This window comes from Phacochoerus africanus, chromosome 1 (assembly GCF_016906955.1).
Source record: "Phacochoerus africanus isolate WHEZ1 chromosome 1, ROS_Pafr_v1, whole genome shotgun sequence".
NCBI classification, from domain to species: Eukaryota; Metazoa; Chordata; class Mammalia; order Artiodactyla; family Suidae; genus Phacochoerus; species Phacochoerus africanus.
This window is the reverse complement of record NC_062544.1, coordinates 34,404,681-34,428,847: the sequence shown is the minus strand read 5'-3', so window position 1 is coordinate 34,428,847 and position 24,167 is coordinate 34,404,681. Positions and strand designations below refer to the sequence as shown.

The 24,167-nt window shown below is 46.2% G+C and overlaps 1 protein-coding gene across 4 annotated transcripts in view; it reads left to right on the top strand.

Moving 5' to 3' along the window:
- Window positions 1–22,230, top strand: part of MAST4 (microtubule associated serine/threonine kinase family member 4) — a 182,475-nt gene extending 160,245 nt beyond the window's left edge. For 2 of the 4 annotated variants that reach the window (XM_047797712.1, XM_047797626.1), the window contains exons 21-26: window positions 121–321; window positions 2,662–2,891; window positions 3,429–3,551; window positions 12,888–13,024; window positions 15,264–15,445; window positions 15,790–22,230. In XM_047797712.1, coding sequence (XP_047653668.1) covers window positions 121–321; window positions 2,662–2,891; window positions 3,429–3,551; window positions 12,888–13,024; window positions 15,264–15,445; window positions 15,790–19,676 — 4,760 coding nt within the window. In that variant the 3' untranslated portion in view covers window positions 19,677–22,230. The remainder of the gene's footprint in view (window positions 1–120; window positions 322–2,661; window positions 2,892–3,428; window positions 3,552–12,887; window positions 13,025–15,263; window positions 15,446–15,789) is intronic. The other 2 variants (XM_047797873.1, XM_047797795.1) reach the window with 1 other exon arrangement.
- Window positions 22,231–24,167: the final 1,937 nt, after the last annotated feature.

Here is a 24,167-nt window from a genome sequence, read left to right as displayed (position 1 = left end):
ATCAACCACGTGGGCACCTGTTTCCCAGCTTTTGTCCTTCCTTCTCTCTGTCTTCCCCTCTCCCCACCGTCTTCTATCCCAGGTTTTCCTGAACGTGTTTATCCCTTCTTCTTTGTGCAGTTGGCAGTTTTTCAGAGCACTTGGATCAGATAAATGGACGAAGCGAGTGTGTGGACAGTACAGATAATTCCTCAAAGCCCTCCAGTGAACCCGCTCCTCACATGGCTCGGCAGCGATTAGAAAGCACAGAGAAAAAGAAAATCTCGGGGAAAGTCACAAAGTCCCTTTCTGCCAGTGCTCTGTCCCTCATGATCCCAGGAGGTAGAGAGACATCTACTCGCATGATACTGTGTGATTTGTGCATGTGCTGCTCCCCCCCCCCGCCCCCAGAACCCCAATTTGGAATGCAGACTGAGATGCAAGACTGCTTGAAGCAGTAATGGGGGTGCCGACACAGCCCTCTTGAGTGTCTCCCTCCGGAGCTCCTGGAGGGCATACGTGGCTTACTCCCTCTTGCTTCTTTCTGCAGCGGGAGATGAGACAGGCTCCTTTCCCACAAAGGCTTATTTCTTTTATTTGTTTTCTTTTCTTTTCTCCCCCCACCCCACCCCAAGTTAAGTGATAAATTTCCCTCCTCAATAACTTTTCTTTCCCAGACTATGCATCATTTATATCCTTTCCAAAGCTGTTTACAGCATCTGTGTTGGAAAGCTAAGTATAGTTTTTCTCATCTAATTAATGAGCAAATAGACACAGGGAACATGAGTTTTTCATTTCCGGAGATGCAGAAAGTCACAGACAGCACTGAAATTACACATTTTATCAGTCCTGTCTGTTGGGTTATGCTTCCTCCTACTGGTAGTCCCATCATTTTCTGCCCCACATTAAAAAAGAAAAAGATTGGGCTTAATTATGGTCTTGTTGAATTGCAGTATTTTTCCACAACCTAGTTTTGCCTCTGCTAATCACAAAGCTTGTAGTAATTTCACTGGCTGAGATGAAAGTATACACCCTGGTGGTCATGACTTATCACTCAAATGTCAGAGAGTGGAAGTGGCAGTTGAATTATACTGCAGATGGCTTGCATGTGGAAGAATACAGACCACGTATGAAAGGGATTGTTTACATTTTTGAAATTTCCAATTTGTGCAGAAGGAAATTGCGTATAAACAAAGGCTCATCTGCAAGTAGTACTCACTGTAGCATATTCTGTTCTCTGGGAGATGTCCATTTGGCACCATAAAACAAACACCTCTCTCCCTAGTTTGAATGACTATTCAGAACCGGAAGGCAATGGCCCCAGTGCAGCTGTAGTTGGGGAGGGAAGTGGGATGTGGTCCAGTCCACTTGGAGAGCTGGTGAGAAAGCCCGTATCTTGGTGACGGCATGGCAGTTACTCAGTTTGGGGAGATGAGGGCAAATGTCCTGAGGCAAAGGCCTGGGGGCCTGGCTTTTAGCAGTTTGGTTCTTTGTGTCCACTCTGTCTTCTTCCTCCTTGGCCACCTTTTGAAATTGCCTGCCCACCAGTGTGCGTCTGTGCACCTGGCCTTTTGCTGAGACAGAAGGTAACCAGAAAAGAAGCATCAGGGTGCCACATAAAGTCAGAGAGCAGGGAGCTTGGATAGTGATGCATTTGGCTAAGTGTTCTCCTTGGGCGGACCTAAGAATTAGAGCAAATGATAGTCTGCGTACTTTCAGCTTGCTGTAGCCCCAGTGCCCCTCACCGCTCCCCAGGTATCTTCAGTACCACTGGCCTTTGTAGCCTGGCCCTGACTGAGCTCACATTCAAACCTCTGCATCTTGTTCTAGATTATTCTCAAACACAAACACACATGCGTGCAGTTTCACGTGACAAGTTAAGATCTGTCTAGGTTCACACGGATAGACCAGGGATAAGAACTATGTATTAAAAGCATGTTTGCTTATAAAACAAGGGAAGCAGAGTAGGCTTGGTGTTGAAGAATGCAAACTAAATCTTTCTTAAAATTTCACTATCTCCCTGCATTATCCTCTCAGAAACCTCGCTGAGAGGTAATATGTGAAGAGAATCAGTTGTTATCATTGTGATAAGGAAGTGATCCTTTAATTGAGATGTTGGCCTTGCGGTGTTTTCTGGATCAAATGTATTTAATCAGTACTACCTCAATAATATTGCGAACGAGGTAAATTGAGGCGTTGCTCTCCAGGTGGATTTGAGAAGGACCACGTTGAGGTAGTTTAGGGCGAGATTTGGAGCCTTGGTGCCTTTTGCTGCAGTCCATGCAGCCTTCTTTGTGGGAGGGTATACTTGAAATTGTGCATCTATGATTTGTTTCTCTAATTAAAAGACAGTGTACCTTTTAAAAAATCTCAGCCAGATAGCAGCGAAGTGTTGTGTATGTTTTTCATGAGTGTGGAGACCTAAGACATTTTAACTTGAGAATATTAGTTTTGACATTAGTTTAGAAAGAGACACTTCTGTGGTTTTCTTGACAGGCCTCCTTTTTGAAACTCACACCAGTTACCAATGTAAACATTTTGATATTGTTTCTTCATTATTAGAAACGAATGGGTTTGTTTTGTGACGGTGCCCCACCCTGGGCCAGGCCACCTGCTGAGGGCTGGCTGCTGGGAGAGTGGGATGGGGATCAGCTTGGATGACTGACTGCTTCTCTGTTGCAGATATGTTTGCTGTTTCTCCCCTGGGAAGTCCAATGTCGCCCCATTCCCTGTCTTCAGACCCTTCTTCTTCACGGGATTCCTCTCCCAGCCGGGATTCTTCGGGCGCTTCCGCCAGCCCACACCAGCCTGTTGTGATCCATAGTTTGGGGAAGAACTACGGCTTCACCATCCGAGCCATCCGGGTGTACGTCGGGGACAGTGACATCTACACAGTGCATCATATTGTTTGGGTAAGGCCAGCAGTCTCCTCTCTCTCTGGTTGGTTTGCATCCCCAGGCACACTGGAGAATGACTGTGTCAGCTGAGGCGAAGTTGACAGCACATGTGTTTTTCTGTTAAGCTGGCATTTGGGACGGTGTCATGCTCTTGCTCTTGACGGGGTGGAAGTGAACTTAGCAAAAATTAATTTTGTTCGACCTCATATTTGATTATCCACTCAGCATACCACGCTGGTAGAAATAGTTAAAGATAGTCCACTTCTATCCTTTTTTCCCTTTTTCTTTTCTTAGTTCCCCCCCCCCAGCTTTTTTTTTTTTTTAAGTGCTTTCTCAAATCACCCCAAATTGTTTCAGGAACAATTTTAATAGGAATTATCCTATTTTAAGAGGATGACAGAAAAAGTATAGTTGACTTTTAAGCATCTTACCTATTTCCTCTTATGAGTGGAGGATCAGTAGCTGATGAAATCAGAACACTCTGCCACAAGAAGCAGTGTCAGGGTTGCTGTTTGTTTGCTTACGAATATGTCCTCTCCTCTTGGACTGTAGAATGTAGAAGAAGGAAGTCCAGCTTGCCAGGCAGGACTGAAGGCTGGGGATCTGATCACCCACATCAACGGAGAACCCGTGCACGGCCTCGTCCACACAGAAGTTATAGAGCTCCTGCTAAAGGTACTATCTTTTTTATGCCATCCGGGTGAAGAAGGCAGCCACAGAGAACTCACACCAGGAGTTCTTTACTCAGGTTCTAGATTTCTCCTGTATGGCACATCCACACACACTCATCCTCATTCCTGGGAGAGTATTCAAGTAGTTTAAGGTTTAATTAAGGGCAAAAGTAGCATGAATTCCTTGGTTTTATATCATGAAAAGCATGTCTGTCCGTATATCTGCACAGTCACGTCCTAATTTAATTTCGTTGCTTAACCTAAATTACAGGTAGGTAGTAAGAGTTCCCTTTGTTTTATATCTCACACTTAGTAAAATCTGTTTGGAAATTATCTGAAAGGCGATTTTCTTCAGCAACATTCAGTAAGTTTTATTCTACACAGCAGAGGACAAAGTGGTAGTAAACTCTGAGGACCGATCTGAAGGTTGAGTCTGAGAGCTGGATTTCCTTTGCAGTAGAACCGTGAACATGTCACATACACTGTCAGTGATGGAAGGAGGGTGGGGATGGAAGGAGGGGGTTCCAGCAGGCATTAGGCCTTTGCCCCCTGGTGCAAATGAATTTGAGGGCAGCTTGGCTTCTACGGGGGATGTAAGCTGAATTGAGCCAGAGGAGTAAGAAGATCGTGAGAAGCAGGAGTGCGATAGAGAGAAGCAGTCTTCACTGATCCTCTCAGGTGCATTGAGTTGTTTGCTTTACTGCCTGCTGACTATAGAATAGAAACTACAGCTCCACATAGGGATCTGGTTAAAGCAAAGATGAATTTGAGTTTGACTTTAAGTTTATTTCAGGGAAAACCCGACTGTGGTCAATATTACAGTCTTTAGTTATTGCAGGGTTATTTGACAAGTCAATGGATTTATGCATGGCCTCTTGCTGGGTGCGCACTGGGTGGGGCTGGCAGGGGCTATCAGACAGGGGTGTGCGCCATACCGTCAGATAACCTGCAGCTTGTTGAGAGACAAGACATAAACACATAGGTGGCATTTAAACGGAGTTTCTAGAGCACTTGCTCTGAGGCAGGTACCCTAGTAGATGTCGGTAACACAGTATGGTCCCTGTCCTCAAGGAGCATTGGTGATGTCGGAAGTATGTGCAGGTAGATAAAGTTCAGCTGGATTAGCCAGGACTGGAGTAGGGAGACGGATGCCATGCTTTTGGAGAGAATGTTCTGCGAATGGGGAGAGGCATCACGGAGAAGTGACACTCAGCTGGAACTCGAAGGAGGGTTAGGAATGTGGAAGGTACTGCAGGTAGGTGGGTGTACAAAGCCTTTCAAAAGTAAGTGCAGTTAAATGACTTTTCTCCTTCCTTCTCTCCTCCCCCAGCCAACACAGGTGTATTCTTCAAAAGGTCAGGTTCTGGCCTCGGTTCCAGGAGTAGTGATAGCATGCATATTCAGAGGTCCATTGGGAAGTGGCAGACTGTAGGAAAGTTAGTGCCGTGGGTCAGTTCACATCATTAAGGAAATTTTGGTCTTGGCCTCAGGCGCCATGGGAGTTAGGGCCTGGCTTTGCTATCATCCATCCCTACAGTGTTTCGCCCAACTCTGGGTGTACTAATGATCACTGGAGGGATAGGACTGAATATTGAGAGAACATTGCAGAGCGGTAGGCACTGTTGGAAATCAGCTCTGGTGGTACTGTATGCAGGGTAAATCTGACAGCAGCCCTGCCGAAGAGACGTGGAACTACCATTAAAACTTCCCACATCATCCCAGCATCTCCCCAGGGCCTGTTATGTAGGTGGGTACCCACTAAATCCATGGGGTTGAGGTGTACTATGACATACTCTTTTGCTTGCTGTCCAAAAGTTACCCTGGGAGGAGCCAAGCACCACACATGTTATACTTTGACCTATGTTTTGGCATTCAAGCTGTTCAGTTTGGGAGTCAAACCTTGAGATGGCTGGAGTCTCCTTCACCCCCAACTTTGCAAAATACCTACTGAGTAGAAGGAAATGCCACTTCTGGCACCTTTATGGGTAATGCTTGAGTTTGTTCATTCATTCACCATCAATCTCTGATACTGTTCTTTATCCAGCTGGCGTGAGCAACTCTATCATAGTGAGTGCCCAAGAAATGGGAGGCAGAGCAGGATTGTAGGCTTTGAGGTCCCTTGGCTGTGCAAGTTACCTGAAATGACCTCAGACTCCCCAAGGCAAAATTCAAGAAGAGATCCAAGATTCATGAGTCTGACCAGCCACTTCTCTCGCAGTGGTCCACGGACACCCCATTGCTGCCTCCCATTGACCTTTTGTGAGTAAGGACCCCCCAGGAGTTGTTTGGAGTTTTCCCCCCCTGTCTGCTATATCCAGTGACATTAACAGTGGGTTAGGGACCACAAAGGTATGCAGGCAGGTGCTTCTGTCTCTAAAATTTTCCTTGAGCTTTTCTGAGAGCTCACCTTTTGTTTAGATAATAAATCTATGTTTTATATGCGAGCTTCTGTTGGTTGTTATTCATCTTACTAGAGTGTTTCAAGTTTTGGCATCAGCAGTTAAGAGAAGGTCAGATGTATTTTAAATGGTAATATATTTGGCCTCCTAGTTCTTTACAGCAGTATTATGCTATATGCATCTTGATTCCTGGCATAGTATATGTTTATATTATTTCTCACATCTGCTTATAAGATCAGAAGAAGCACTAAACATATACATATTAGAAGATATGCATTTGTTTATTTTGCTGATATGTATTTGATCATCTTCATAATTTATTTTAGTATGATTCTGGGTTTTAAAATGTCTCTTCCTGGAATTCCTGCTGTGGCACGGTGGGTTAAGAACCTGACTTGCAGCCACTCAGGTTTGAATCCCCAGCCTGGCTCGGTGGGTTAAAGAATCTGGTTGTGGCCATAGCTATGGCATAGGTTGCAGCTGCAACTCAGATTCAATCGCTGGCCCAGGAACTTCCATATGCCACAGATGCAGCCATTAAAAATAGCTATATGGAGATGTAGATATAGATAGATACGTAGATATATGTCTCTTGCTGCATCTGTGAAATTTGAATGTACATTCCCCTAAAGGCCTCTGGCAAGGTCTCTGGGTAGAATCAGTTGCTCCCATTTATAACATTTTGTCCTCGGAGTGCCTTCATTCCTGGATCTGGTTGATGTGTGTCTCTCAAGTGGCACGAGCAATGAGCATGCTGTAACTGAGAGCATTAGGCCCCCTTCCAAGCCAGGGCATGCTCTGTCTCAGATCCAAGCAGAGGATCCTGCCTCTGGTTCCTAAAGGAAGCACTTGAGTGGAGCCACCATGTAACCAAACAAGGTGGACACGGGGGATCTACTTATCTTCCCAGAGAACTTGTAACCATGCAGCTTTCTTCTAAATTTAAACAGCAATTCTTGGACACAGTATAAAGTGACCAGTACCAGCCCTGGGCTCTGATGTACCATCACTGGCAGACCATCAGGGTGGTGGCCATATTTTGATATCCTCAGATGCTATTTGCATGATGTTTTACTTGCAAACTGCTTCACAGAACCTCATGGCACCCTTAGAAAAGGGTGGGAGAGCCATTACATAGGGTCGTATGTATATTTAGAAATCCATGTACAATGCTTATTTATCTTTTGGCTTGTGAACATGCTAAGCATATTCTGTGTTCCATGGCTTCACCTTTGGCCCCATGTACGCACCCAGCTTCACCGTGAACCTGCTATGGAAGCACCGATGTACATGCAACAGGAAACAGAAAGTCACAGTCATCCAGTTCACTTCCGCATTGACTCGGAATCCCTATGCTCCATCAGCTTTGTCTCAGACCTCTCCTGCCACATGAGTTAATCACCTCCATCCAGCTCTCGAGTGGCACTGAGGTCTCTCTCCACCGCTATAGTGGAGGATGGGGGCCACACTGATGGAGTCATATCCCCTGCTCACATGATTACCTGCCCAGCTTAACCACTCTGATCCAGGAAAGTGTCTATCCTACCAGGTTGCTTTCTTAAGAGAGCATTTGTTTAAATCCCCAATCATAAGAGAAGCCCTAAAACATCAGCAGCCCCTGCTTCAAAAATTTCATTTCCGTGAACTCTGAGGAAGCTCTGGATACTAAAATGGGGCCCATCAAAGAGTATCATTATCACCACTCACACATATTTGCTGGATCCTCAAGATGTGCAGTGTTGTGCAAGCTACCGAAGTGTCACACAGCAAATGACACATAAGAACAGTTGGTAATCGGGAGCACTTTGTATGGATCAACTCAGGTGATAATCCTCATACCCTGTGCGTAGGTGCTCTACGCATAAACGCCCCCATTTTACAGAAGAAGAATTAAAGCAGGGACAAGTTAGCAAAGCAGCCCACGATTATCTGCTAGGAAGAAGCAAAAGAGGATTTACATCTAGAGCACACCAGGGGTGTTCTCTGCATCAAGTTCTCTGATGGCCCATAACCTAGAGTCCATTGTCCACGGGGATAGCCGTGGCAGTACTAGACTACAATCAGAGTGTTAAATGAAAGGAACAGACTGTAAATGTGGCCCAAATTCTGAAGGAGAGAGAGCTTTCCACAAGGGTAGGCGGGGATGAAAGGTGGGGGTTTTCTGTGCAGAGCTTTAAAGGATGGGTGGACGTGTCGTGTATGGGAAGGTGGCTGAAAACAAGTCAACAGGAAGCCCAAGGTCCTAGTGGTGCATGAGTGAACCAGTGTGGCTGCAGCTTGAGGTCAGAGCATCTGGGATGAAGTGTGCAAGATGGCTAGGGCTGTATCAGGGAGGGGGTGAGGATACAGGTATGCAGGAAGAATGCCATTCCTCTTGTGCAGTTTGTGAAGAAATGTAAAAACAGTCTAGCTCAGTGAGATACCCAAGGGCAACTAAGAAACTAATGTGGAATCCAAAGAGAAGAGACTAGATAGCCTGACTTCTGCCTTTGTATTCAGTTCAGCCAGCTTAAAATAATTTCCCTCCCACTGGGCTCTAATCACACAAGTAGTTTAAAGTAAAACTTAACTAATTGAACACTTAACAGTCTGCTGGCCCCATTTTGTCGTTATTTTTAAAAACAGAGCCATAGCATTTCTCTGATAAGAGATTATTCCTTCTTTGAAAGAATTTGTTGAGGGTAAACAAACAGTAAATTGCAGTAAAACATTGCACCTTGTTCTGGCAGCACTTGCTATAACTGATGGATCCACCAGGTGGCAGTCTTCATAATTCTCACCTGTAAAAAAAAGTAGTTTTTTTTTTTTAGTTACTTACCATTGTGTAATTATTAATGTTGCCAACCAAATATTTGCACTCTGCATATTTTGTGTATGTATTTCTCCTTATGGAAGTTATCTCTTGATGTATTTTCATAAGTCAAGTGAACTGTCCTCTGAAACAGCCATATATAGAAACTTTTTAAAAAAGAGAGAACTAGGTTTGGTCTTTATAGTGGAAGGGGACATTTGTACAGAGTTTATGATATGCTCTGATTGGCCATAACTTTTCTGATGAGAACCATTCAGCGTGTGTGTGTGTGTGTAATTTATTTCATGTAATGTTCATGATATTTTTATATTTTTAAAATGTCTTCTATCTGTATTTTTCCTTATGGAACTTATATCTTGGTGTATTTTCATAAGTTAAGTGAATTGTCCTCTGAAACAGCCATATATAGAAACTTTTTAAAAAATAATTAGGTTTGGTTTTATAGTGGAAGGGGATATTAATACGGAGTTCAGTGATATGCACTGATTGGTCATAACCTTTCTGATGGGAAAGGTTCAGAATGAGAACATATATAAATGTATGTATAATTTATTTCATGTTTATGATATTTTTATATTTTTAATTTTTTTTTTTTTTTGCCATTTCTTGGGCCACTCCCGTGGCATATGGAGGTTCCCAGGCTAGGGGTCTAATTGGAGCTGTAGCTGCCGGCCTACACCAGAGCCACAGCAATGCGGGATCCGAGTCGCGTCCGAGACCTACACCACAGCTCATGGCAACGCCAGATCAATAACCCACTGAGCAAGGGTAGGGATCGAACCCGTGACCTCATGGTTCCTAGTCAGATTCGTTAACCACTGCGCCACGACGGGAACTTATTCTTAACACTCTGATACCTGCTATCAGACTGATACAAGTTCTGATACAAGTTCTGATCTCTTCTGATACAAGACTGATGCAAGTTCTGATACAAGTTCTGATCTCTCCTTATATGGATCCAGTACCTGGTCCCCTCATCACCACTCATGAAACACAAGCTATGCAGTCTGCTGGGAGCAAGAGAGGTGGAGGGGACTGGGACATGTCCTGCTGGAGGAGCGGGCATTGGGGGTGAAGGGCAGGGGAGCCAGGTTGGGGCTCTTCCTCTGGGCTCTGTGACCATGAGAAAAAAAACTCAATCTTTCTGAATCTGTTTTCCTTATCTATAATGGAAGGATAATAATTCCTTCCTATCTCGTGGATTAAAGAAAAATAAATAAAGTCAAAACTTTGTTGTAAAAATCAAGAGAATATATGTGAAAAAGGCTTTGATATTCACACTGTGCTTTTAAAGTGTTCAGTAGCAGTTCCAAACCATAGTAGCTCAGGGGTTAACGAGCCAGACTAGTATCCAGGAGGATGCGGTTCAATCCCTGGCCTCACTCAGTGAGTTAAGGATCCAGCATTGCCATGAGCTGCCTTGTAGGTTGCAGATGGGGTTCCGATCCCTCATTGCTATGACTGTGGTGTAGGTCAGCAGCTGTGGCTCCGAATCAACCCCTAGCCTGGGAACCTCCATATGCTGTGGGTGCGGCCTAAAATAAAATAGAATAGAATAAAATAAAATAAAATACTCAGTGGCACTGTTAGCCTCTTCTAAAGATATGGAAGTTAGTGGTGGACTGTGTTAGGGGTAGAAGTGGCTTCAGGCTCAGGTGGCTCGTGGGCTCCGTGGTCATTGTGGCTCTGTGTCCACTCTGTACGTGATGTAGAAAAGGGCAGAAGGAACTTCAGTGAAAGATGAGCTCTGATCGTGTTTGTTGCCCTTTTCCTTCCCCTAAGGCATAGAGGAAAAACCTCAAACTTTAGCCTGGTTCATTAGGTTTGTGAGAAAACCCCATTCCAAACATCCTTCAGTGGTAGGCCTTTCATACTTATTAGCTGAATTTTGTTTGAAGAATACATAGAATATCCATCTCCGTTGTCAGATAAAGGTTCATTTTGTAAGGTTTTGGTATTTGCATCCAAAACATACAATTTATCTTTCAGAGTGAAATTTTTTTTCTCGTGTTCAAGTTCAGATCCCATTTCCCTAATTTTTTTTTACAATTACGATATTATGAGATTATATGTTCTTAAATGAAGAAAGAACTCTAAAATCAATAATATTAAGATTTTCTGATACTAAATTGGATGTAACACAAGAACAAATCATTTGCTAAAGAAATAAAAATGATCAAAAATAAGTGAGACCATACTCAGCTTTGTTAATGGTCAAAGGACAAAGATTAAAACTTAATATAAGGGTTTTTTCCTATAAAATCAGTAATTTGTTTAATGTTAATACTGAATTCTGACCAGCCTGTGGTAAGATTGGTACTCATGAGCTGCTGGCAAGGGTATAAATTGACATAAACTTTTAGGAAATTAGTGTAACAGTGTGTACCAAGAGCCTAAGAATTCACAGTGACCCTTTGATATAGTAAAATTAGGTAATCTAAGGAAAATGTCAGATGTTAGGATCGTGATTTATAGATAAAAATATTTATTTCAACTTTTTTTTTTTGCTTTTTAGGGTACCGCCTGAGGCATATGGAGGTTCCCAGGCTAGGGGTCAGATCAGACCTATGCCACAGCCACAGCAATGTGGGATTCATGCCATATATTCGACCTACATCACAGCTCACGGCAACGCCAGATCCTTAATCCACTGAGCAAGGCCAGGGATTAAACTTGCAACCTCGTGGTTCCTAGTCAAATTCATTTCCACTACGCCATGACAGGAACTCCCATTTCAACTCTTAAAAGAATTGAAAAATAGAAAACAATAGCAGTAGGGGAATAGTTAAATTTTGATTCATCTTTCTCATAGAATATTATTAAATAGCTGATAAAAATTATATTATTAAGGAATATTCAGTGATGAAGAAAAGGTTTTTCAAAGTTATGAAATGTGAAGTAAAAAAACCCCATAAAACTAAATATCAGATTAATTTAATTCAGTTTAAAATCATTTATAAAGTATGCCTGTATATAGACATAATTTACACATGCCTGAAAAATGGGTGGTAGGCTTCTCAGTGATTTTTTAAAAAATATTACATACGTCGCTATTTTCTTCTTGTAATGGCATGCATGACTTCCCAAATTGGGCGAGGGGGCGAGTGTTGGATGGTAAAATGGTCTCTGTTTTTCTGGTCCCCTGACTCTCCCACCTCCCCCACACTTAACTCTCCATGTCTTTGTACTGAGAGTTCAGTTGCTGGGCATCTTCCAGGCACAAGCTTTTTAAAAGACGCTTCTCCTTCTACTGCTTGTCTTTTCAGGGTAGTCAGGGCCATCTCTGACTTGGCAAGGACCTAAATCTCCCCTCGTTATTACTTAATTGAGGAAGAGTTCATTAAATGGGGGTGAGGGGATTGGTCCTTCCTGCCTGCCCGGGGCACCCCTCAGCCTAGCCTCTGACTCTGCTCTCAAATCCATCCCCGGGACCCATCCAGTAAGTCCCTGTCCCAGGACCAAGTGGAAGGGCACAGACACCCACCAGGATGTGACCTCACCATGACTGGCGTGGCGAAAGAGAGGCTGTTTCATACCTGCTGGCATAAACTTTCCAGCTCTACATGCTGTGACAGGGTTTTTGATGGTAGAAAAGGAACATTTAGAATAATTAAAAATCAAAGTCTCTTTCAGTTTTGCTGCTCAGTGATTTCTCGTTCAAAGGAAAAACACCAAAGAGAAAGGAAAGAAAAAGAAAAGAACCAAGAGGAGATAGTTCCTGGGCAGGTTTATAATTAATACATGTGGATGAAGGTAACTGATATTTAGAGTCCTTTCCATGTGTCAGCCTCGGTGCTAAAGGCTTACAGACTCTATCCCCCCATCTTCAGAGAAGCTCTAGGAGACAGGTGTGATTCTACTGTTAAATGGTCCCAGAGGACAAGCCAAGTGCTCAGGTCACAGGCTCGGATTTGCACGCAGCTCTGTGGAGTCCAGAGCCCACCCTCTTAAGGAAACCTCACATTTTCCTTCCACCGAGTTTGTCAGGACTTCACTGAAGGGTCATTGACACGGGGAAGGCCTTCTGTGTGTCCGTTCCGATGGATCTTTGTCTTCAGATCTCCTATCACTCTTCTGGTATAATTTCTTCATAGCGTTTTCCTTTAATACCATCCCCCTTTTTTTATAGAGTGGAAATAAGGTGTCAATCACGACCACCCCATTTGAAAACACATCCATCAAAACGGGTCCAGCCAGGAGAAACAGCTACAAGAGCCGGATGGTGAGGCGGAGCAAGAAATCTAAGAAGAAGGAAAGTCTAGAAAGGTGAGTTGGAGCCATCCTCTTTGTGGGTTTGCCCTGTGCTCACAGTGAAGGAAAGTCACTCCTTACTTAATGGAAATTAAAATTGCTGATGAGAAAGAGCCACTTCTCTGTGAGAAATGTTGCCCTGTGGTTCACATATATTTGTGCGTTAGAGTTTATATTCATTCATAACAGCATTACTTTTCGTGGTGGAAAGATTCTCGTAGTTACACTGTAGAAGAACTCAGACTGCTTTTCTCATGTGTGAGAACCATGAAAAGCCCTTTGCTGTTTCTGAAGTCTCTAGACTTCAGCTGAGTTGGATTTGAAGCACTGAAACTTCAGGCAGTTTTTAGCATTCAGTCCCCATTCAACAATATCCTTTATATAATCTTAAAACAAACACTTGCTATTTATTAATGCTAGATAGTCTAAGACACTTAGATCTTTAAGGCAGCCAAATAAGCCTAGAAAATAAAAAGTCTTTATTTTCCTGAGCAAAAGTCTATCTCAATTCCACCTTTGCATTGCCGGAGGCCCCGTGTCATTCCGGGCTCTGTGCAGACCCTCCCAAGATGTGTGTGTGTTTCTGGTGGGGATGTTTCTTGCCGGGCAACTGTCTGGATGTGCTCCTGCATGATGCACAGCATTCCGACTTTACCCACTTGGATTTGATATGTTGGACCAAGTTATGAGGATTTTTTTCCCATGGGGATGTGGGTTTGATCCCTGGCTTTGCTCAGTGGGTTAAGGATCCGTGAGCTGTGGTGTAGGTCGAAGACACGGCTCGGATCTGGCATTGCTGTGGCTGCGGCTGTGGCTGGCGGCTACAGCTCCAATTAGACCCCTGGCCTGGGAACCTCCATACGCCACAGGTGTGGCCCCAAAAATACAGAAAGACAAAAAAAAAAAAAAAGAAAGAAAGAAAAGAATGTAGTTTCTCTGGGGACTGGCCAAAATGCAGAGCAGGGAATTGCTATTTTGTATTGTTAAGGTTCATAAAATTCTTTGACTTTTTAAACCAAGTACATTTATTACTTTGCTTAAAATCACACACACACATTCATGGAGCCTCCTCTTTAGGTCATGTGGAATATACTGCTTCAAAAGCTACAGATCGTAAACGTGTGCCTCTGCTCCCAAGTGTGACCCAGACTTGAATGGTGGTCAAGGAACTCTGTGCAGCTGCCTGCACTTTAAAGCCATCTGAAGCTGTGCTGTTTGCTTTAAGATGGGCTTGTTGGCACCAGGTACATGTTTGCTTCTGCTGCAGCATGGTGTCTGCTGCCCTCCTGAGAGGATAAGCTTCAGTTCTCCTTTCTTGGTTTTTTCCTTTGTAAACATACAGCCTCCACTGTCATTAGGAATAGTTGAGAGCTCATGATGGAGTAGGCGCAGCAAAGAGCCCCTCGGAGATAAAGCGTCTACCTCTTGTGTCACCTTCAAAGACTTCGGTATCCAAGACGATGATTTTCCCTATGGGATTTACTATGCTTTCTCTCTTAATTAAATTGTGTCAGTGTCTTTGTAGGTGTGTACTCAGAGGCTTTCAGGCAAAGAACACTCTCCTCATAAACTTGATGAATAAATAAATGAATACACATTTATTATTTATTATATTTGTTATATATTTTCTCAGCTGTGGTTTTTTTTTTTTTTTTGGCTGTACCCACGGCATGTGGAAGTTCCCAGGCCAGGGATCAAGCCCACACCATAGCAGTAACCAAACCACAGCGAGGACAATACCAGATGAACCTGCACCACAGCAGGAACCAGAGCCACAGCAGTGACAATACCAGATCCTTAAGAGAACTTCCCATTGTGTATTGTCAAAGCCTCTTCCTTTCTAAGTCATAAAAGGTTTTTAATATAAAAGCGGGACACAGAGCTCCTGTTGAAGCTTAGCAGGTTAAGGATCCATGAGGATGCAGGTTTGACCCCTGGCCTTGCTCAGTGGGTTAAGGATCCAGCGTTGCCGTGAGCTGTGGTATAGGGTGAAGATGCTGCTTGGATCCACGCTGCTGTGGCTGTGGTGTAGGCCGGCAGTTGCAACTCTAATTCAGTCCCTAGCTTGAACTTCTATAGGCCATGGGTATGGCCCTAAAAAAGAAAAAAACAGTGGGACCCTACTCTTAAATAGGATCTGCCATTATGTCACCATCTCTGGCATAGACGCTTATACTGACTGCACTATATTGCGGGTAGGCAGCAGTGGTTCTGAATGTAGAATCTGACTGCTTTTCTCCTGTTTTCACTCTAGGAGGAGATCCCTTTTCAAAAAACTAGCCAAGCAGCCTTCTCCTCTACTCCACACCAGCCGAAGTTTCTCCTGCCTGAACCGATCCCTGTCATCGGGGGAGAGCCTCCCGGGGTCACCCACACACAGCTTGTCTCCCCGATCCCCTACGCCCAGCTATCGCTCCACCCCCGACTTCCCATCTGGTGAGTTAGTCCCCTTGCCTAGGGAGATCTGAGAGTCACCATCCAAGATCCTGAAAGACAGGCTTACTGCAGCCTAAGGAAAGAAGGTTGAGGGTGGAACTGACAGAGAACAGGATTTGCAGGAAGGTCAGAAGATATGGCTATTTGGACCATTAAATAAGACAGGAAGTTGTGAGTTAACCCTTGGTGTGGGGAGGTTTATCTGAAAAGCATTTATTCATGAGACATAGATGCTGGGGGTTTGCTGACCTTTTCCTGAGCTCACCTAAAACAGCTTGGTCCGGAAGCATGGAAAGAAAAGGGGAGGTAGCCATTGCTCATAGCATCCTGTCTTTCACCCACAGGTACTAACTCCTCCCAGAGCAGCTCCCCAAGCTCTAGTGCCCCCAACTCCCCAGCGGGGTCAGGACACATCCGGCCCAGCACCCTCCACGGTCTGGCCCCCAAACTCAGCGGGCAGCGATACCGGTCTGGAAGACGGAAGTCGGCAGGCAGCATCCCTCTCTCCCCATTGGCCCGGACGCCCTCTCCAACGCCACAGCCCACCTCCCCTCAGCGGTCACCGTCCCCTCTGCTGGGACACTCCCTTGGCAATTCCAAGATCGCCCAAGCCTTTCCCAGCAAAATGCACTCCCCTCCCACCATCGTCAGACACATTGTGAGGCCCAAGAGTGCAGAGCCCCCACGGTCCCCACTGCTCAAGCGCGTGCAATCGGAGGAGAAGCTCTCTCCCTCCTACGGCAGTGACAAGAAGCACCTGTGCTCCCGAAAGCACAGCCTGGAGGTCACCCAGGAGGAGGTGCAGCGGGAGCAGTCCCAGCGGGAGGTGACCTTGCAGAGCCTGGAGGAGAATGTGTGTGATGCGCCAGCCCTGAGCCGGGCCAGGCCAGTGGAGCAAGGCTGCCTGAAGCGCCCTGTGTCCCGGAAGCTGGGCCGCCAGGAGTCTGTGGATGAGCTGGACCGCGAGAAGCTGAAGGCCAAGGTGGTGGTGAAGAAACCTGACGGGCTCTCGGAGAAACTGGAATCCCGCCAGAAAGCCCACGGTCTTGGCAGTGACTTGGAAAACCTCTCTGCTTTTAGACTAGAAGAGCGAGAGAAGAAAATCTATCCAAAGGCCTCGGAGAGGTCAAATCATTTTGAAAACAAAGCAGCCATGCAGGAGACCCAGGCCCCAGGCAGCCTGCTAAAAGATGCTCTCCACAAGCAGGCCAGCGTGCGGGCCAGCGAGGCTGTCACCTCTGAGGGGGTGGCAGCACCAGGGGACCACAGCCAGAGCACCTGTGACCTCAAACGAGCCTCGGCTCATAGCAGCCTCCAAGATGGTGTGTGTCACGCCACCCACAGGCCCACCTCTGGGAAGGGTGACAACAAGGAGAAGGCCCCCCAGGCCAAGGAAGGCCTCCGGTGTGAGAAATTAGACAGCAAGCTGGCCAACATTGATTACCTCCGAAAGAAAATGTCCCTTGAAGACAAAGATAATGGCCTCTGCCCTGTGCTCAAGCCCAAGGTGACACAGGGTGCCCACGAGTGCCTGCCAGGGAACGCGGGCCGGCCCGCGGGAGGGCAGCAGGAGGCCTCACCAGCCTCCGAACAGCGCCCACGCAGCAGCGTCCACGCAGCTCAGATCAGCTCCGTCTCCTTTGTCCCCCTCAAGGCCCTGGCTGGCCGGGTGGAGGGTGGAGTTGAGAAGCCTGGCTTGGCCGCTCCTGAGTCACCTGTCCGGAAAAGCCCCTCCGAGTATAAGCTGGAAGGGAGGTCTGTGTCGTGCCTGAAGCCCATCGAGGGCACTTTGGATATTGCCCTCCTGTCTGGACCGCAGGCCTCCAAGATGGAGCTGCCTTCCCCGGACCTGGCGCAGAGCCCCAGCCCAGGCAGTGACCTGGGGCCCCCTATGCCACTAATTGCTCCCAGCAGTGGGATGAGGAAGGGTGAAGCCATGGGTCAGAGGGAACCCTCCGCTGCCGGCTTCAAGGTAAACAAATCCTACCTGCTCGATCCTCGGTTCCCGCCCCCCAGCCGGAGTCTGCAGGGTTCACCCGCAGGCCCCCTGCCTGACCCAGAGCTGAAGCTGGACAGGAAGGTGTCCCACACAGCCAGGCCCCCGGCCGCCATCATGGAAAGCCATTCCCAGCGGGGAGAGGGCAGCCCCAGCCAACACCAAGACCTCAGCCCTGACATTAAGCTCCTTCCCTCCCTGGGCCAGACCCTCCACAGCGCCAACCCATCCAGAGTGCGCAGCCCGCTGCTATCTGACGGTGCCACCTCCAGGGAGAAGCCCAACGGGAGGGAGGTGTCCGAAAGGGGCCCTTCCACAGCCAGAAATGAGCGGTTGGCTGTGAGGGCCGACGTCTGCAGAGACCCCTCCAAGGAGCTGTACCCACCAGAAGCTGCTAAAACCAACGACAACTCCAAAGCCCTTCCCACTGTGGGGAGGACCCACCCAGATGTCTGCACCCAGACCCCGGTTGTGGAGAAGGCATGCGGGCCTTATGGGAAGACACACCCCAAAGACAGCCGAGATGAGGTGAGGCTGCCGGCCAGAGAGGACTCCTCTTTGCACTCAGCAGGGGCTTCTCATGAGAAGGAGCTGGGCAGGGGTAAGAGTGGCCTGGAATCTAAGCCAGAAGCTGCTCCTGCCAGGTGGTCTCTGGAGCCACCAGGAACAGGGAGTGGAAAGAGTGAGAAGCTCTCCAGTTGCTCATCTTCACAGAAAGATGGTCCCAAGGAACCAGAAAGGAAAGAACAGTCCCTGCAGAAGCATCTCAGCAGTACCTCTCAGCCCCCACCCACCACCAAAGAGCTGCCCAGCCTGGCCACTTGGCAGCACTGCAGTCCACCAAGCCACCCTGTGGGTAGAGAGCCAGGGAGCAAGCCCTGCACTGCAGACCCCAGCTCCGGACTCCAGGACCCTCCCAAGCCGGTTCCTGCAGTGCATGGTGAAAGCAGCAGCCACAAGCCCAGGCCTGGCCCTGACCCAGGCCCTCCAAAGTCTAAGCATCCAGACAGGTCACTCGCCTCCCAGAAGCATAGCCTGGGGGCTGCCGTGGGCAAAGAACCTGGTGCTCAGCCCCTGGGGGTGGAGGGGAAGGGCATCAGTAAGGGCGTGTCGGAGGTAGTCCCTGCCCTCCCAGGCCCCCAGAACACGGCCAGCAACGTGATTGGCCAGGGAGGAAGCGGGCCCTCAGCCCCCCTGCACCCGGAAGGATGTCCTCTAGACACCAAGGTGAGACCCACCGGCGGGGGGCGTCCCCCAGAGGTGGCGATGGAGAAGCCAGGGCATCCGCCACGGCAAGGACCCACAGGGGCCAGTGAATCGGTGGACCAGAAACTTCCCACTGTCGGGGAAAAGCAAAATCCGTCTCCAAAGCCCCCCAAACCATCCACTGTGAAAGACTGTCCCCCTCTGTGCAAACAGACAGACAGGAGCCCGAGTCCACTGGCCACTAGCACTGACAGAAAGGCTGAAGGGAAGAAATGCACCGAAGCACTTTACACCCCGGTGGACAGCGGGAAGCCCGGGGCCAGCCTTGCCCCCGCGCTCTGCGAAGCCAGGCCAAAGGGCACGGACAGGCTGGCAGCAGCTGTGGGGAAGGGCTGTCCAGAGGCCAAGGGGAAAGGGCCGGGTCCCCAGAAGCCACTGGCCGAGGCGGGCAAGCCCAGCGGCATGAAACGGTCGCCCTCGGCCACGGTTCAGGGTTCTATCCACTGCGCTACCCTCCCCGAGAAGTCTCTGAGTTACTCCTCAGGCTTCCCCGAGGCGAGACCTGCAGTTTCAGAGGCCCCCACAACCTTCAGCGACACCTCCTCTGCCAAGGCCGGCGGGGCCGCGGCTGAGCCCCCAGCCTCCAGCAGCAGGGACCATCGGAAGCCCCTGCCTGGCAGCGATGGCAGAACCCAAATGACAAAAAGTGACTCCTTGCCCTCCTTCCGCAGCTCAGCCATCACTCTGGATTCGTATCACCCCAACCCAGGTGGGACAGGGGGCGCCGGCCCCTGGGACAGGGCCCTCTCGGGAACGGCCACAGTGGGAGAAACCAAAGGGAAAGAGCCTGCCCTCGCCGCCCAGCCAGCTCAGACTAGGAAACAGAATGTGGGCAGAGAGGTGGCCAAGCCGTCCCCAGCTCCAAGCTTGGAGCGCCCCGTCGCCCTTCCTTCTGAGAAGGACTCTGGGGTGCGGCAGAGGCGGGGGAAAGAGAGTTTGCGCAGCAGCCCCCACAAAAAGGCCTCGTGATGGGGCAGGCCTGGGGCGGGACCTGGAGACCCGGCCTGCGCCTGTTCCTGCGTCTTGACTCCCTTGGAAACCAGCACTGTGGGAAAGCCCCCCAGGCAGAGCCTGGAGCCTCATTGACGAGGAGGGAGAAGAGGTGAAAGAGAGGGAGACCTTCTTCCAATTGCCTTCCCAGTTGTAACCGGTAAACTCTTACCAGATAGTGTTTGTATAAAAGGACAAAAAAAAAAAACAAAAAAACGAACCCCACAAAAACCAAATCTTTACGGTTGAGGTTGAGGATTGTTGAGGAAAAAGGTTTTTCTCTGTAAATATCTAGCAATGTGTTTGGTTTGGGATGTAGAGTTGATACCTTGCTGCTGATGGCGTCATTTACTACAGGCTTTTTTTTTTTTTTTTTTAAGACTTTTGCTTTACCATTGATCATAATGTAGTAGTGAAGCAAAATGGTTAAAACTGGGTGTATGTGGAACTATAGCTACACCCATATTCGTGTATATACACATCCACCCACATGTTTTGGTCTGTGGTTGAAAAGAATATTTCAAGGCTACGTTTTTCTAAGTTAAAAACATTCTTAGTAGAGTTGATGATGAAAGAACGCCGGAAATACACCAGATTGTGAGTTTTAATGTGTATTTTTAACTGGAGAGCTTGACAGTATTGTATCTGGCTGCATATATTTCCAGATCCAAAGTAAGAACTGCCCGCCTCACTGCTTTTGGAATCCTCCTCCATCAGGAATGGCCAGAACAGATGGAGCTAGCCGTTTTCATTTCACGGTCATTCTGATGACCGTTTGGATCCTGGGTCCAGCTGTCTGAAAGGCCAGTTATCCTTATCTGTGGGTGTGTGTGTCGGCTCTTCACCGTAGGTAGAACGGGGCTATAAACTCACATAGACTTGACTTCTGTTCTCTTGCTTTCCCTCCTTTTCATGCTTTTAAACTCAGGCCTTTATGCTATGAGTCACGAGTCCAAGAAGCACACATTTTGTAGTAGTTCTGCACTAGCCCTGCTGTTGAACAAAAAGGAAAATTACTGGCTGCACACAAAGCTGCTAGTACTTAGGTTGAATAATAAGCATCAGGCATTGGAAGAGGTTCTCAATTTGCTTTTTTGAGGAAAGGTGGGGGGAGGGGTGGATTTTGGCATCATAGCATATATATTAAGAAATAATCAGGACATCAAATACATTTTAATACATAGCTGGGGCCTTATGTTGTAGATGAAGCTTGCTGTTTTTAGCAAGTTCCTGGGTTTCACATTCGTTTCTGATGCATCAAGTAGCTCCATACATTTCATAACAGGATCTCTTTATTTGTATGCAAAAAAAAAAAATACTGTATTAATAAAGAGCAGCATTTTTGTAACAAAAAGACTTATTGGAGCTATTTGGTGCTTGAATGTGACTGTCCTTTTTACTTTTGCTAAGCCTTATTTAAATTTTGTATACCATGGAATATGTAGAACTTGTCGAATCATTTTAGTGCTGAGGGGGTCTTTTTGTTTGTTTTTTGTTGCAGTTTTCCTGGTGGCTTGTTTTGTATTGTAAGACAGCACTTGCTGACATAAGTACTAAGGCACTAAGAGAAAACACACACAGATAAGTATTTATAAGATGCTTGGGACTGATAGGAGGATTTTTTGTTTGATTTTGTAAGAGAAAAAAAATCGATGAAACCATGCTAATCCAGCACCCAACCCCCCTCCCCATGGGGATGTCTTAGAATCTTCAGCTATAAAATCGTTCACCTAAGCACAGCATCACCTTACAGCCCTGTGGATTATAAATCATTTAGCAAGGCTGTAAACTCCACTCCCAAAACAAAGATATAACTTAACCAACTGCTCGGTTGTCCTTCATTGTAAAATGAGCTGGCAACAGCAGGAACAAAAAAGAAAAAAGTCTCCTCCTTGCCCCTAATTTTTTTCTCCCATGTGGTTTTAGCCATTCCCCATCACTGTGTTGTGAATTGTAGAAGAAACAAATATTTTGAAAGAACTTAAATGGGTTTCAAAAATGGTCTCAACATTTATAATTCATACCTGTATTTGGCAGTTGTCATAACCCAGTCCTTCTGCACTCAGACATCTAGACAGGTCTGTCGGGGAAGTAGTTGACGGTTTACAGCCTTTGCTTTTTAACTGTTCAGTTCCCTTTAAAGCACAACTAGCTGCTTGTTTACAGATGATATTTTTAATGTATATTTTGTATAGTGTATTATCATTTTTGCCAAATATGTTTTTGCATTTTGGATGGCTATGGAGTACCTAAGGTTGCATTCATGTAATACCTGTTTGTTGTTGTAAACCTCTCCATTCAGCTGGTAGAAATTCTCCTGTGTTCTACTTGGTCGGTCTCCTGTGATTGTTAAGATGTGCTCCTCGGTAGTCCTCCCAGCTGTAGATTTACCAGCTTAAAAGTTTGTTAGGATCTGTGCAATAAAGTGTTTGCAGTCTTATTTTCTCTAAGAAATTCCCTATGGATGTCATAATTGTTGTATATTGAACAAATATTTATACTTATGCATTTGCATAACATTGAAATAAAAATTTAGCATGAAAAGAAAATGACTATTAAGTTTTTTCCCTTATACACACATACAAAGCATCTCTTAAATGTTGCTGAATGTAACTCTCTATTATGTAAATGTGTTTGTTTTTTGGGTTTTTTGTTTGTTTTGCAAATTCCTTTTGGTGAGTAAAATGCTTTGGTAATATTTTTTAACTTAGACATGTTGGATTCTTTAAGAGGATGCCCTTCTTTAACTCCTTCCTCTGTTTTACACCAACCTTCTTCCTTGGCTGCAGAACTTAACTTCCACACCACGATCACCATCTTCCCCACAGTCTCAGGCAGAGGTGTCCTTTCTCAATGACCCCGCTTGTGTCATTTCTTCCAAAACCTTGCTCCATCAGTTAGCGTTGTGTTCTCTCATCTTTTCCTCCCATCCTGTCTCTTCCTTTGTAATTAAAAAACCATTAAAACCTTCAGGAAGGAAGGAAGCAACCTAACATTTATTGTCTTCCTACTATATAGGTATACTTATTACTGGGCAAGAAGCTTTTTTTTTTTTTTTTTTTTTTTTTTTTGAAGGCTGCACCTGCGGCATATGGAAGTTCCCAGGCTAGGGTTCAAATCAGAGCTACAGCTGCTGGCCTACACCACAGCCACAGCAATGCAGGATCCTAGCCACATCTGTGACCTATGCAGCAGCTTTCAGCAATGCCGGATCCTTAACCCACTGAGTGAGGCCAGCGGTCCAACCTGTATCCTCATGGATACTAGTCAAGTTCTTAACCCACCGAGCCACAACGGGAACTCTTGCAAGATGCTTTTTATCTGTCATCTAATTTGAGTCCCAAGACATTCCTCAAACCAAATGGTGGTGGCACCTCCACTTTTATAGATGAACAAACAGGCCCCAGACAAGCTATGAGATTTGCCTGACACACACCCTGTAAAGAGAGCTTGGATTAGAACGTGGATTCTTCTAGTTCTAAAACTCTTGACTTTTCTAAACATTATCAGGTATCATGCAGTTGAATTCCAATCCAGGCCCCTCCGTGAATGATCTAGGCCATCTCATTTTCTCTTTAAGTTTACATGCAGAAAAATCACATCGTCCAAAATTACAAACCCGATGATTGGTGGGAAACCATGGGCCAAGGAAGCCAAGCATTTCCTGTAATAGGGCTCCTTTATTAGTTCTAATTAATCAATAAGCAATTTCCCTCTAGATTTTTGGTTCACAACACAAATGTAGCAGGAAAATGTGTAGCTCTATTAATTGCAGAGATTTGCTTAATTCAGTATAAGCCAGACATTCAGGAACTCAGTGATAGCACAGTTCACTAAATTTAATTTCCCTTCTTGCTGTCCTCAAAGTAATCATATTGCATTATTCCTCTCTCTTTCTATCTCCTACTCCAGTTATTTTTGTGCATGTCTCATATATCTAGGAAAGCTGAAAATTACCACAACTTTGTTGAACCTCAGTTTTATTACTTTTTATGTACTGAAAGTCAACCATTCGGGCAAGGTTCCGGTTCTCTGGCAAATTGGATTATCCTCAGACCCTGGACTGGAGGTATTAGCACCAGTTCTCATTACAAAACAAACCAAAAAACAGTAGCATCTCTATAACGTCACAGGGTGCTGGTGGGGCTGTCAATCCCAATACTTGGATGCAGGCCCGCGCTTTGAAAAGGAAATCTCCTGAGATTGAAGTTCCCTGTGTACTTTGTGACATGCCAATCAAGTTTGTTCACATGTGATGGAAAGAAAGATCCGTTGCATATAGCAACTAGGAATCACTCCACGAAGCTTTACAAAAAGTCTATTAATATTGTAAAGCTGAAGGCCTCTAACAAAGTCATCTGCTGTTTCTCAGAAGCCCTGCCCAGAGACGGCTGTCGGAGCCAGCAGGTGGAGAATGAAGCTGTTTGCAAGGCCTCAAACAAGCCTGTTGCAGCTACCATGTCTTCATAT